This window comes from Tubulanus polymorphus, chromosome 4, assembly GCF_964204645.1.
Source record: "Tubulanus polymorphus chromosome 4, tnTubPoly1.2, whole genome shotgun sequence".
NCBI classification, from domain to species: Eukaryota; Metazoa; Nemertea; class Palaeonemertea; order Tubulaniformes; family Tubulanidae; genus Tubulanus; species Tubulanus polymorphus.
The window spans coordinates 20,238,459-20,253,833 of NC_134028.1; the positions used below are offsets into that span (position 1 = coordinate 20,238,459).

Sequence of the window (15,375 nt, forward strand, 5' to 3'; positions counted from 1 at the left end):
ACAGTAGACCCCACTCAAGTCAAATTGACTTGAGAATGATATCTGAGTTGGATGATACAGTAAACTCTGCTCAAGTGAGATCTTTTGACTTGAGAGTGATATCTGAGTTGGATAGTACGGTGGACAGTTTTCAAGTCGGATCTTTTGACTTGAGAGTGATATCCGAGTTTGATGATACAGTAGACTCCGCTCAAGTCAAATCTTTTGACTTGAGAGTGATATCTGAGCTTGATGGTACAGTAGACTCCGCACAAGTCAGATATTTTGACTTAATAATGATATCTGAGTTGGATGATACAGTACGCTCTGCTTAAGTCAGATTGTTTAACTTGAGTATGATATCTGAGTTGGATAGTACGGTTGACTGTTTTCAAGTCGGATCTTTTGACTTGAGAGTGATATCTGAGTTGGATGTAACAGTGGACCCCGCTCAAGTCAGATTTTTTGACTGTGATATCTGAGTCGGGTATTACAGAATATTCCATTTGAGTCAGACCTATTGACTTGAGAGCGATATCTGAGTAAGGTGGTTTCAGATTTGCGCAGTAGCCTACAACAGATTAGATCATACAAACATTGCTTGAATTTTAGATATGTCACTTAAGACAATTCAAATTGTATTTTTGTATATGTAGATTTCTGATAAAGATATTGGTATCAATATGGCTGTCAGATTCTCAATCACGTCCGGGGACATGAATCTATTTACTATTGACACAAGCAGCGGCAGTTTATCATTAAAATCCCCGATTTCCCTCGCTGCTGGGAAACCTACACAATATACCGTAACAATGATGGTCTATAATACAGAGCCACCTGTAGGTGCAGCTCTAAATCAGCCCAATAACACGGCGGATGTGGTCATCAAAATTCAGGTAAGATTGAATAATTGATATTACGGATTGGAATTCATCATTTTTCTGAATATTTGAATGTTATGCGGATGAGATTCGATTATTTTGCAGGATGTCAACGACAACGCTCCTTTATTCACAAAACCTATCTACGAATTTCCAGTTTATGAAAATGAGACGCTCGGAAAACTGGTCGGAAAGTAAGTTAAGGAGTTTTAGCAACACTTCAGCTCTTTTTACATTGTAATCTGGTTTCAGCCTATGTTTTCTTTTATCTGGCCCATTTATCAAATTTTGGAAGGGGGGTGATCAGTGGCTCTGAAATTGCACGTTAGGATATATTAAAAGTTCAAAAGATTTCTGAACATGAGTAGATATCATGTTTATTACCTAGCTGTGTTTGTTCTGCATTTCTTTCCGCACTTGTGTTTAGATACTGGACTTTGCCAAGGGAACAATGACACCCTCTACCTAAATTCTGCATCTGCCTTTTGATTCTGTCTTCATTTAAACTATGTTTCTTTCTTGTCTGAAGAGTTTTAGCGTTAGACGCTGATTCAACTAACAAACACGAAGTGAAATATTGGATCAGCGGAGGTGACGGTCGAAATCAGTTTCAAATTGATCAGACGTCCGGTGAAATAAAACTGTGGCAACCAATTGACCGGGATTCACCTAATAATAACACAGCATTCGTTTTACAAGTGAGTTAAATTTTCAGTTTGAAAAAAAATGATTGACACTCAGTCAGGGTGACCACGGTTCTGGAAAACTTGATTAAATTTGATAAAACTCTATCATCTAAACAACTTCACATTTAATTCTAAGATTCCTATCAAAATCTATCGGCAGAAAGTTATTTACTTGGCTAGCTTACTACTTGGGTCTGTCAAGATAACAACTCTGGGGCGAGTTGCACAGTCGTGACTTAAGTCCAATTGTGGTCTTAAGTTGTTAGATTGGCTATAGAACTAATTTGGTCTTAGACCGGTCTTAAGTCTAAGTCATGACTATGCATCTGGCCCCTGGTCTTAACTACTGATGTTCATTAAAGAACACAGATAGAGCTCTCTGCCTTTACCGGGGAAACCCGAATGTGAAGTCGTCCTGCCAGTTCCATGTTTTTAGTTAAAATTGATCTTACATAATTGATGATGAACGAATATCAGGGTCGAATTCAACAAGAAACTGTTGAACTGGTGAGAGACTCTTTAAGAGTTGAGTACGGTAATTGAAAATGAACTAATTTCATCTCCGAAAAATCAAATATTAGCTGACAACAGTGGAACACCGAACTGGATATCCACATGTGCAAGCGGACATCTCTTAAAAATCTTTAGATAAGCTCTGTGGAAAATGCGATACATTCATGAGTTTGTCTCTGTTTTGCAGGTCTCAGCCAGTGATTTCGTGCCGCTACAAAACGGTACTGTTATAAACAGCACCGCAACCGTAAAAATCACAGTTCTGGACGTCAACGACAACAAACCCAAATTTGGAAAAAGTAAAAATCATTTTAACTTTTCAACATAGATTGAAATTTAGGTTGGAAATATTTTATGTCGTTGTTTTATTGTAGGTGTTTACAGCGTAAATGTAAGTGAATTAGCTGCACCTGGAACTGTCATATCAACTGATATCAGAGCTACTGATATTGACGAAGGCAATTCAGCTATCGTTCAATACTATCTTCAAACCTCTAATGTAAGTATAAAACTCTCATTCTACAGTAAACTTCACTTGTCACGGAGCTGATTGATATAATGTTTGAATTTTCCTCCATTAGGCCATAAAGAAACCATCCCCATAGGACCATCCTCCCAGTCAAAAACCTGAAAAAATTCCCATGCCCTTCTTCATCTTACTATCAACGATTTATCGGTCCCAGTCTACCATTTTTCTGTGCATCATGAACACAGTTTTCTGTCCAAGGCTATTAAAAAACCTGGTGTTTGTTTTGCAGGTGCCATTCAGCGTTCAACAAACAACCGGTGATCTGAGTGTTAGCGGGAAACTAGATTTTGACGAAGGGATAAAGAAATATGAATTGGTTGTATTAGGAATAGACCAAGGATCTCCATCTCAAACAGGGTAAGTGAGATAAAACATGAAGGCAGAAACATGGTTATTATTAGATACGATTTTAGACAATGTCAGGCGCAATTAATGAGGACGGGCACCATTCGTATACCTGGCATGCTGAGTACTAAAGACTTGGGAGGGTAAGAGAGGTCTTGCCTCAGAAAATCTTGTAAATCAATGATATTTGTTGCATTAAGACATCAGGCTTTACTGATTTTATCGTTTGAGTTGAAAGTGTTTGTGCAGTTTATAGCTCTGGACTGAATTCAGTTTTCGGTTAGAATTTGACTTGGATTAAACTTTACTGTAGCACAGTGGAACTGGATCGGGTATTTTCAAGGGCACTAGAAGTTCATTACTTGTTCCTTATTCTTTATTCCGTTACTTATTGAGAATTCATCTCCCAATAAGGAACAAGGAACAAGTTACTTGTTCCTTATTGGGAGATGAATTCTCAATGAGTAACGGAATAAGGAACAAGTGATAAACTTCACTGCTGTGAATTTACATATGAGGGTTGTATAGGCTTTGCTATATTTGCAGATTGAGTGAAAAATGTTTGCACAATTTAAAGTTGTGTTTGTAAGGGCGCAAGAAAATCTATTCCTCAATGTTTATAAAGTTCGAGTTTTTTCTTCCGTTTCAGGTCGACTTCTGTCATTGTAAATATCGAAAATAAAAATGACAACGCGCCGATATTCATCGGCACCCCGTTTGAATTCAAACTGAATGAACAGTTACCACCAGGCACTCTGATTGGTCGAACTCAAGCTACCGATCTCGATGGCGATAAGTTAACTTATGCTGTGGATTCATCGGTGAAAGGTACCCTGAAAGACTAGTCTTTATGAATTTGTGTGGATATTTGTATATCTAGACCCAGTTCGACAGTTGTTGGTTAAGTTTTACTTAGAGTTAAATTTCCATTGTTTTATCCCTATATCCAAGAACCGAGAACTGTGGAACTGGATTAACCATGGGGGGTCCTGATTCATAGATTCATATTCTCGGAATTCTTGTAAAATCTTTTCTTTATTTATGGTTTTATTCCAGACATGATTACAGTAAATGATGCCGGGGAACTGAGAACTTTAATGTCATTAGACTACGAGAAAAATACGACCTTGACATTCGCCGTGAGCACGACAGATGGAACGACTATTGTGAATTCACCGGTTAAAATCGACGTTCAAGATATAAACGATAATCCTCCCAGATTTCAGAAAGCGGAATTCAAAGCGAATGTCTCAGAGGACTCGGCAAATAAAGTCATCATTCAGGTAACTATTGGACTCCTATGGTTTTAGGACCCAATTTGAAAGGACATCTGAGTTAAGATTTGACTCTTAGAATTAACTCATTGAAAATGAATTAACTTAAACTCAGAGTTAACGCTAACTCATAACTGGAACTGGGGCCAGAAAATTAAGATTTAAGCAATGTATAAAGCAGATGCATGTATTACAGTGGTAGACTCCTCTTAACTTGAATGCTTTCAAGTCGAATTATCTCTTGACTCATTAGAACCATTGCAACAGAATGTGAAATGAATTCCAATTTCGATATGTCGAATAATCGTCTTCCTTGAACAATAATCACTGGTCCCAATTGATTTGAAGCGATCTACTGTATTAAGTTTCAGTGATTAAAATGTTTGCATTGTAATGTCGTCATAATTTAGTGTAGAAGTTTTCTACAAGAATCAAAATTTACTGAGTTAAAATAAAACTTCTTATTTAGCTTGGGGGAAATTTTCTACTCATTGGCTGGGCCCTAAGATTCTTTCTGTTTGTCTCTTTCTTCAAGCTTCTTTTTTGATGTTTATTTCAGGTGACAGCTACTGACAGTGACAGCGGTATCAATGCTGTTTTACGATACATTATCATTAGTGGCAATCAGGATGGGATTTTCAGCATCAATTCATCGAATGGAGAGATTTCAGTTGTGAAAGGATCAGCTCTTAATTTCAATGTCAAACCTTTACATTATTTAATAATCCAAGCTAAAGATGGTAAGTATTTGGAAATCTAATGAATGTGCATAGCTGATAAAAAGTTTACAATGTATGAATTAACCAACTAAATGTAATGTATCCCAACTTGACCACAGACCTAATCTCCACTGGATATCTCAAATTTCAATATTCATTAGGGCCTATCGACAATAGAATAGAATTGAAGTTTATTTTCATTAAGATGTTACATTATTGGACACGATAACAAAGATATGATTTAAGGAATAAGAATGAATGTAAAAGTGCAGAATTGTTGAAATATTATAAGGATATTTGAAATACTAGGAATATTTGGGTGGTTCCTACCACTCTTCTTCAGTCTATGAATGGTAGGAATAGAACTATCCAACCCGCCGAACAAGAAGAACCCAGATTATAACATTGCTGGTTTTGATATTTTTATTTCAGGTGGAGACCCGACTTTATCAGCGTTTTGTACAGTTAAAATTCAAGTTTTAGATATAAACAATAACGCACCAGTTTTTAAGCCTGAATCGTATACTGCTTCAATCAGCGAGAATTTACCTAAAGATTCTCCGGTTACACAGGTCAGTAAGATATACATTTCATCTAATTTGCATGGTCAGTGAGATGTACACTTTAATGCACATGGCCAGTCTGATATACATTTTGTCTAATGCACATTATCATATTGATGTTACGTACATATGTATCACAGATTGCTCTAGATAGCAATAAACGCAAGCGATTAATCCTGTACATGAAAATGTACATTAGTATATATCTGGATCCAGTTCCACAAATTCATACATCTTAACATGTGGATTCCAATAGATGTACAGACTTTAATTCATCATTTATTTGATACAATCTAACATTCATATACATGTACATTAGCGAGGTTCTGTTCTTGTACATGTATTCTCTCCATTTGCTGTCAATTCATTGAAACTTCATAGGAAACTCCTCAGACATGGCTGGAATAAGAAATACATGCCTTAAATGTGCTGATGTTTTGTAGGTAACTGCGACTGATAAAGACACCGTCGATTCCGTATCTTATCGACTTCTGAATCTGAATTCATTATTTAGCGTGAACAGTAAAACCGGTGAAGTTGTGACTCAGCGGCCGCTAAACCGCGAACAAACCGATTCTTACGGTTTGAATATCTCGGCGTGCGACGCGAAATACTGCGATTACACGACGGTCCGCGTGACCGTCCTCGACGTCAACGATAACCCGCCCGTGTTCAATCGAACTCATTACAAGGCGTACGTTCAACAAAACGCTAAACTCGGACGTTTGGTAACGCGCGTCGTAGCGACCGACGACGATATCGATAATAACAAAGAGTTGACGTATTGGATTACGCGGACCGACGGTAAGTTCAGTATCGGGTACAATACGGGCGAAGTGCGTCTGGCAGGGGCGGTCGATCGCTCGGTGAAAAGCGTCTACGACATGCGAGTGTACGTCGAGGACCACGGACGACCGTCGTTGACGATGTTCGTGCCGTTAACCGTTTACATCAACAACACAAACGCGCGCGGCCCGCGGTTCTCGTCGTTCGGCTACACGACGGCGATACCGGAAAACGCGACCGCGAACTCGCTGCTGTTGACGATCAACGCGACGGACGAAGACGAAGGGAGCGCCGGCGAATTTACGCTGTCGATCACCGGCGGCAACGTAGACGATACGTTCCGTTTGACGTCGAACGGAGATTTGTTTTTGAATAAACCGCTGGATTACGAGAATATTCGTTATTACGAGTTGAACGTGACAGCGCGCGACAAAGGGGAGGAACCGTTGTCGTCGGTGACGACCGTGCGCATAACGGTGTTGGATATAAACGACGAAAGTCCGCGTTTCGAGGATCACCCGTCGGTTTTACGCGTTTTACAAACTACGCCTCGAGACAGCGTCATTTACACGTTCACCGCCAACGATAAAGACAGTTACCACGACGGCAATAACCTCGTGAATTACTCGTTGGAAACGGGGGCTCCGCAGTTCGCCGTTAACAATACGGGAACGTTGTACGTGAACACCGATGCGCTCGCCGTGCAGACGTATACGGTACTGATACGCGCGCACGATCGGGGAAAACCCAGTCGCACGAGTCAGCCCGCGCGCGTACAGGTCGAGGTCGTTGGAGATTTCTCGTTATATCCGATATTCTCGACAACTCAGTATTATAAGAGATTAGTCAATGAGAGCACAGCACCCCCAGTGGAATTATTGGACATCGATGCGTGGATCGGAGGCGTTAATAATGGATTAAAGGATTCGGGGATTAATTATAGTTTAACGGGAGATGGTTCAACGGATTTTACTCTTAATCAAAACACGGTAAGAATTGACTTCTACTTCGAATTCATAAGTCAGGTCAAGAGGCATGTGGGTGACTTCCTGGTCGAAACAAGGTTGGCCTACTCATTCTTGATGAATGAAATATCGTCACTCACTAGATGGTGCAACGAAACACAAACGAGTTATTGGTAGTGGAAATCAGTTCATTTTTGTTGAAATTCGGACTCGATTTTTTAGGCTTCCAAATATGAAATTTATTAGTTAAAATTTGAGTCATCAAATAGATATAAGATCGACTTTCTCATTCAGTGTATGATGTAGGCCTATGGATTTCACTGAAAATCGGTTTGCTGATAAAAAAAATCAATTGGAATTTAAGTGTAATAGGAAATTGTAACGCGGTACCTCAGTGCTTCTAAGCGATCCTGGCAGATCATCACTGGATCCTCGCTCGCCAATGTACCTTTGCCGATTCTCCATTGTGTTCTTTATTCAAGGTCCTAAAATCAACGGAAAATCAAATACATGACAAAGTAACTCTGCAGAAATTTGAAATTCATCCCCTATTTTTATACATACTCCAGACCAGTGATTTGTAACCGCAGTTTACGTAATTTGTAATTCATTTCATCCCCTGTTTGCTTGTATTTCTGTATTCCTGTATGCCTGTTCTGTATCCCATTCTCTGTGAATGTTTAGGGTATTTTGACGATGGTTAAACAACCAGATCGGGAAAGGAGACATTATTATCTGATGATCGCAACTGCTACTAATATAAAAGATACACGGTATTCCACTCAGGCCGGGGTAAGTAAAAAATACATTCAATACACAACTATAGTGCTGCCGTATCAATACAACTTCAAGCTAGGGCACACATCTTTTGCCTGATTGAGACGATTTAAGAAATTGCCTGAAAAGGCTACCTGTATGCCTGTCATGGGGATGTCTGTGCAACGATTTTTTCTGATGGACTCAGTCACCCGCATCAAACATTTTGACATTTTTGGCCGATTATTCACATTGGTGATTGGTTCATTCCCATGTCTGTCCATACTCAGAGTACACCAATAGGATGCAAATAGGATGCACTATTTATATCATGTGATTGGTTAAAATGGCTGGCATAAGATATCAATATTGTGTGTGCGTGTTCGTAATCAGGCAAATACGTAGGCCTAATTTGCTGCTGAATTCAATCATCGCGGTCCGGCGAAAAAATAAGCTCGTGTGCCCCTACCTGAAGTAAGCTAGTGCTGTATTTCTGTACTCGATGCAATGAAATTCCATAACACTATAACTGGAATCTTGAATTGTTTTGATAAAGTTGAGTATTAATTGATGTGGTCAAGTTCTGTATTGATAAGGTAAAGTTCTGTGCTAAATTAGATGAATACAAAGAAGTTATGTATTGATACAATGAAGTCCTGTATTGATGCATCTATTATGATGATGTTCTGTATTAATATGACAAATTACGTAAAAGACTTGTAGTGATTAACAGGGCAAACATACGCCTGTATCGAGGCCTCTCATATTGTATTGTTACATGTGTTGTTTTTAGATTTCGATACAAGTTGCCGATACGTCTGATTCTCCGCCTAAATTCCCGTTTCATTTGTACGACGTGACAGTTCCTGAAAATGCTAAAATCGGTGATCAGGTCATAGCTATAGAAGCAATTGATACTGATCATAATCCAAAGGTACTTACGAGCAATTCTGGTCACCTTTCTCTTGTTTTCATTTTGTATTGTGAATTACCTGTAACCATGCTCTTGTTTTCCCCCTGTATTCTGTATTACCAGTAACCCTTCTCTTGGTTCCTTCTGTATTTTGTATTACCAGTAACATTTCTCTTGTTTTCCTTCTGTATTCTGTATTACCAGTAACATGCTCTTGGTTTCCTTCTGTATTCTGTTTGACCTGTAACCATGCTCTAGTTTCCCTCTGTATTCTGCATTACCAGTAACCATTCTCTTGTTTTCCTTCTGTATTCTGAATTAGGCTACCAGTAACCTTTCTCTTTTTTTCCTTCTGTATTCTGCATTACCAGTAACCATTCTCTTGTTTTCCTTCTGTATTCTGAATTACCAGTAACCTTTCTCTTGTTTTCCTTCTGTATCCTGAATTACCAGTAACCATTCTCTTGTTTTCCTTCTGTATTCTGAATTACCAGTAACCTTTCTCTTGCTTTCCTTCTGTATTCTGAATTACCACTCACCTTTCTCTTGTTGTCCTTCTGTATTCTGAATTACCAGTAACATTTCTCTTGTTTTCCCTCTGTATTCTGCATTACCAGTAACCATTCTCTTGGTTTCCCTCTGGATTCTGATTTGCCACTCACCTTTCTCTTGTTGTCCTTCTGTATTCTGAATTACCAGTTACAGTTCTCTTGTTTTCCATCCATATTTTGAATTACCAGTAACTGCTCTCCTGGTTTTCAGTTTGTCGACCCTTATAATATTTTCTATGGTCGACTAAGCAACTGAATACCTGATTTTGACTTAGATGTAAAATATTTACAACTTGAAAAGACTTAGTGTCCATTGTAAAGTTACAAATGATGAAAAAGTGACACTATTGTTACAATAATCTGCGTTATGTAAAAATTTTAACTAATATTCTTACATTGTTTATAGTTGACCTACAGTAAAATAAGTGGTGATTCCGGAGAACTATTCCGCGTTACAACTAGCAACAATCATTGTATTGTTGAAGTTAACAAACGTCTAGATCGAGACCAACTGAACTCAAATCATTCTGGGATATTCACACTAGAGGTAAAATGTGGTGTCAGGATTAAGATATTGCAGTGAAAAATCAGGCTTGAGTACTGAAGCCCCTTGGTGACATACGAGATAATCTTTTGACAATTTCGACTGATGATGTCGAAAGTCGACTTAATAAATTGAACTTCGACTTCTTATTTCGACTTATTATGTTGAATTATTAAGTCAAATATCGAGATAATAAGTCGAAATTTGACATAATAAGTCGAACTTCAAAATGACAACTTACACTTACTAAATTGAATTGGAAATACAACTTGGAACTTAAAAACAGAGATGACTTGCCATTGATGACTTAAGCGAGGCTGTATTTTCTGTGTGTTTGTGGTTATTTTTTATGTGGTTATTAAATGATTGATTGTAGGTTAGCGTTAATGATGGGAAATATACTGCTAAAACCGTCGTACGGATTCTAGTTGAAGACGTCAATGATAACGCACCTGTTTTTACCGAATCCCAATATACTAAAACAGTTCCTGAGGTTCGTATGGTCGGTTGAAAACTGCTTCCCTGGTTTATTCGAGGGGATTTTGAGGCGTTAAATTCTGGATGTTATCATTACTCCATTATAGAATATTGGTGCTGGTTTCGAGATTATACAAGTTAAAGCTACGGATGCCGATAAAGTTGATAAGAATAAAATACGGTATAAAATCATTCAAGGTTAGTACAAAAACCATTTTCATAACGTACACACATATTTGATATCAAATACATAATAGGGATTAACGGAAAAACTTTATCAGCTGTAGACCCAATGAGGGAACCATGCACCCCGCTAAGGAACAACATAAAATAAATTAATTTTAACAATTAGAAAAATGAAAAATGAATGGCAGGATGAAGATGAATAAAATAATTTTAAAGCAATCAATCAATGGTTTGCTCTGATTATCTTTTAGGTAATGATGCTGGTAGTTTTGAGATTAGTAAAACAACAGGAATGATTTCTCGATCAAATACTATCAGTTTAGATCGTGAAGCGAAATCATCTTATGAACTGACGATATTAGCTGAAGACTCCGGTAATAATAATGTAAGTTTTACTCGTTCGACAGATTTCAATCCTTTGAGATGAGACCGGAATTGATTGAATTAAAATGAACAGATTCAACTGAACTGACATCAAAAATATAAACATCTGTAAATGCTTAATTTTAGGCGACTGCTACAGTTATAATCAGTTTATCCGATATCAATGACGAGAAACCGACATTTAAAAACTTGCCTTACAACGCAACCACTAAAGAAGGTTTGTAACATAGTAGTTGAACTGTTAATGGAACCTATCATCTTGCTTTGGCTGCTCTAGTCTAGTAGAGCCATGATTCCCAAACAATTTTGTTGTAGGGGAACCTGGACATCATCTGGTATTCAACTAATGCTCATAATTCTCTTGGTTTCGGGTGCTAAATTTGACTCTTTCAAAGATGAAATTTCAAATAAATGTGTTAACGAACTCCTATCAAATGTTGACCATGACTCTTGCACCATCTCAAGAAATAAGATATGCAACCTCAACGTTTTAGAATATCCTGACCACAAATTCTGAACCACATTAGGAATTAAAATGTCTGACTTCTTTTCAATGTTTTAGGTACAGACAGTCTATCGCTGGTGATAACAGTTTCCGCGACCGACGCCGATGCTGTTGGCAATAATTCTAAGATCGTTTATAGTATTACTGAAGGAAATAAAGATCAGGAATTCAAAATACAAACAGTGAACTCGCAGGTGTGTGTTTTAAAATACCAGGTGCAGTAGTCAGATTGATGTGAAAAATCTGTGAAATATCCATGAAATTGTGTGAAAGATTCAAGAAAAATGTCAGTCGTAACATTTTGTTCCCCTTTTATGCCATGGAGTTTAGAATATATACATCTTTATTTGCAAAGGATCGTTTACGTTCTCAAAGAAATAGAAAAGTAAAAGAAAAATAGAATTTACATCAAATTCAGTAGTCTACAATTTCTATTTTGATCTGTCCAGATTGTGTTCAGTAGGCCTAATAACTTATGTTCTAGTGTCCTGACATTAGAAAAAAAAACTCGAACATGAAAACTGGAAGATGTGAAAATTTGTGAAAATTCTTGAGTTTCTGAACCTGACCCCTGCAGGTGTATTGGAGCCAGTAACATTGATTTAATTCAAACATAGTGCCAATTAAAACTGATTTTAACTCGCTAATATAGTCATACCCAATCAGAAGTGTAAAGCTGGGTCTAGATGGTTAACTTTTACCAACTTTTCAGCCCGTGAAGGGCTCCCAGAATTTTACTCTTCAGGAATTTTATGCAGTTAACTCTGAGTATAGAAGCTACCATTTAATGTACCCCATATTGTTCGATCTGTATTTTCAGGGTGTGATAAGTGTTGTGAAAATGTTAGATCGAGAGAAACCAGGAGTCGAGCTGAGAAATGGTCGTGCAATCTATAAACTTAAAATCGAAGCTAAAGACAATGGAATTCCACAGCTATCGGCCTCAGCAACTGTGAGTACTACATTTCACACTTAAACAGTTCATTCAAAAAATAGCGTTTTATTGTTTTGTGAGAGAAAGGTTTTGTTGGGCTAGATATTTTCAGATTCGTCTATTCTAAGAAATAGTCTAATAATCTACAAGTATCGGGATTAAATATAAACAATTACTTCGAACTCTCAAAAGTGCTATCAAAGATTAAAAAGATGTGAAGACTAAAATTGGATACCACTGAATTCCATCGAATGATATTGGAAAACCTTGTTTCATCAATGGGCATTGAAATTTCTAACCAAGTACAAATTTCTAGGCTAATTGCGAGTCTACTGTATTTTAATAATTCATATTTCACTAGTGAAAATTGTTTTATTTCATTTCAGGTTACAGTCTATGTAAAAGATATCAATGATCAACCGCCTAAATTTGATAAACAGCAATATGTGAAATCAGTATCCGAAGGTTCACCGATTGGATTTATAATAACGACTGTTTCAGCCACGGATCCAGATTTAGCGCTTAATACTCAACTCACATACACCATTGAACCCAGATCTAATACTGATAGTGAGTTTCACATTTCAGTGCTCGGAGATAAAAGATAAAAACCCACAGTCATCTGTGTATTTCTGTATTTTGCCCTCTGTATTTTCCAACCCTAAAAAAGATATTAATTTCATTCCTGAATAGATTACAAATAATTATGGAATAGTAATAAGCTTTATGAGATACATGAATTTCATAAAAATTACGGTTCTATGAAGAACTGTAATAGACCAGCAAGGTTTCGCAACAAAGCTTGAAGCTTGAGGCTTGTAGGCCCTGAAACCTTATTTACACTACCCTACCCTAAAACGACAAATACTTGTGATGAATTGGAAATAACCTAATAATAATGATAATTATTATTGTTTCTTGAAGTTGAAGTGGCTTCTCTACTAAATTAATGATTACATTCAAATGTATTTTCAGATATGTTTGCAATCAACAATGTTACTGGTGAGATAAAATTGATTGGAAATTTGGATATATCAAAACAGAGCTTCTATAACTTACAGTTAGTTGTAACGGACTCTATGCACAAGGCTACAGTAAGTTATAATTCGGGGAGAAGGACAGGGTAGGGGGAGCAAATTCCCTTTCACTGTGCCGAATTGAGCCCAATCCTTCTGATTGGTCTAGAGCTTCACATGAATATGAAAATTACCAGTTACAACAAAATGAATTATAAAAAAGACTTATCAAATAGAGTCATGAAATATGTTTAATTACAAAATAGATGCCATAATTCGCAATTGTTGTGATTTTATTTTGAAAATTCCCATATTGATGACGTAGTTGACATCTACTTACACAATACCCCCTTAAATAATGCATAGTAATTAGGCCTACCAATAAATATTACTGCATTGGTTTTTACGGCATGAAAAACAATGCACATCTAAATCTTGTGATTCATTCAAGCAGACACTCAAAACAGTTTTATTCCCTGCTAGCTGCACATAGTTTCTAGAGGAGCGCATTTGAATTTTCATAAGGAGCATTGCGCTATATAAGTGACAATTTGTTATTATTATTATAAATCAAATAGATTGATGATATAAATAGAAAAATTTTACACGAGAAATATTTGTGAAATTTCAGGCTCAGATGAGAATCCAAGTGGTTGATGTGAATAACAACGATCCCGTTTTTACGAAACAAGTTTATCGTTATTCGGTCGCAGAGAACGACGCGTCGCAACAGACGGGTCAGTTCGTCGGCACGGTAACCGCTACCGATCGAGATTCCGGCCTAAACGGACAGATTAATTACAGTATAACTTCGCGGAACGCGCTGGGACTATTCGCTATCGACGATACGGGAAATATCACGACGAACGCCACTCTAGATCGCGAGAAACAGGATCGATATTTGATTATCGTCACGGCAACCGATAAAGGAAAACCAAGTCGGCGGGTAAGTTTTGATACGAACATTTTTCGATTAATTACTAGAATATTTGGAAAACGTAAACAGCGTGGCTACTGACCTAGAACTTGGAAAACCCGAGGAAACAGAAAGATCTAGAAAAATCGGGGAAAACTTGGGAAATTTGACAGATTTTACCTAAAACCTTAAAAACTTAAAGTGGGAATTTGGATAATGCTAGTGGCCACGTGTTTTTTTAATGTGTGCATGATTCAATGAAAAATGAATGAATTGAAACCCAACGCTCTCCTCACCATTGCCAAGTACCTCATCAGGACAAACTCGCAACTTCTTCTACAGATACAGCAACATTTTAAAGGAATTTCTCTGATTCACTTGGGGGGAGAGGGGATTTGTGTAATCACATTGACAAATCTACGAAAACTCTGGGGATTCGTAAATGGGTGGCAAGTGGCCAGCCTGGTAAATATTACGTGTCTACTGGGAGGGAATGAAAGATGATAGATGATTATTACCATACTTCAAATCACTTAAAATCACAATATCAGTGATGCAGTAATAAGACGTAACGTCATTGCCCAATTGTATATTAACTAAAAAGTTTATTGAAAAATTATTAGAAATATTTTGGGTGGTTACGGCCGATCAATTACGGTGGTTAAGGGTGGTAATAACCACTCGAAATATTACTTATACATGTACTAAATCAAAATCCATTATCTCAACAAAGTATTGTAATAAGACATAAAATCCCACTTATTGACTTAACTGATGAATCGCGATGACACACATTATCCGTGTAAGATGAATATACAATATAATCCCACAATATATCAGACAAAGATGAAAAGTTCTAAATATGTATTCTTTTACTAAAAACTTTTCATCGTTGGCTGAATTATTGTGGGATTCATGGGCTGCGGTGTAGACGCACTATAGTGGTATTCCAG

General features: G+C 37.3%; 1 protein-coding gene across 1 annotated transcript in view; it reads left to right on the forward strand.

The window, feature by feature from the left end:
* LOC141904398 (cadherin-23-like) overlaps positions 1-15,375 on the forward strand; it is a 54,991-nt gene that overhangs the window by 13,825 nt on the left and 25,791 nt on the right. Inside the window, exons 17-39 of the mRNA XM_074792982.1 lie at positions 636-875; positions 966-1,054; positions 1,390-1,558; positions 2,247-2,358; positions 2,434-2,558; positions 2,818-2,945; positions 3,583-3,761; positions 3,990-4,216; positions 4,767-4,947; positions 5,359-5,498; positions 5,933-7,264; positions 7,925-8,032; positions 8,790-8,930; positions 9,867-10,007; positions 10,381-10,497; positions 10,589-10,679; positions 10,919-11,052; positions 11,178-11,268; positions 11,614-11,750; positions 12,377-12,508; positions 12,877-13,060; positions 13,466-13,584; positions 14,138-14,452. Of these exons, the coding sequence (XP_074649083.1) occupies positions 636-875; positions 966-1,054; positions 1,390-1,558; positions 2,247-2,358; positions 2,434-2,558; positions 2,818-2,945; positions 3,583-3,761; positions 3,990-4,216; positions 4,767-4,947; positions 5,359-5,498; positions 5,933-7,264; positions 7,925-8,032; positions 8,790-8,930; positions 9,867-10,007; positions 10,381-10,497; positions 10,589-10,679; positions 10,919-11,052; positions 11,178-11,268; positions 11,614-11,750; positions 12,377-12,508; positions 12,877-13,060; positions 13,466-13,584; positions 14,138-14,452 (4,632 nt within the window). The remainder of the gene's footprint in view (positions 1-635; positions 876-965; positions 1,055-1,389; positions 1,559-2,246; positions 2,359-2,433; positions 2,559-2,817; positions 2,946-3,582; positions 3,762-3,989; positions 4,217-4,766; positions 4,948-5,358; positions 5,499-5,932; positions 7,265-7,924; positions 8,033-8,789; positions 8,931-9,866; positions 10,008-10,380; positions 10,498-10,588; positions 10,680-10,918; positions 11,053-11,177; positions 11,269-11,613; positions 11,751-12,376; positions 12,509-12,876; positions 13,061-13,465; positions 13,585-14,137; positions 14,453-15,375) is intronic.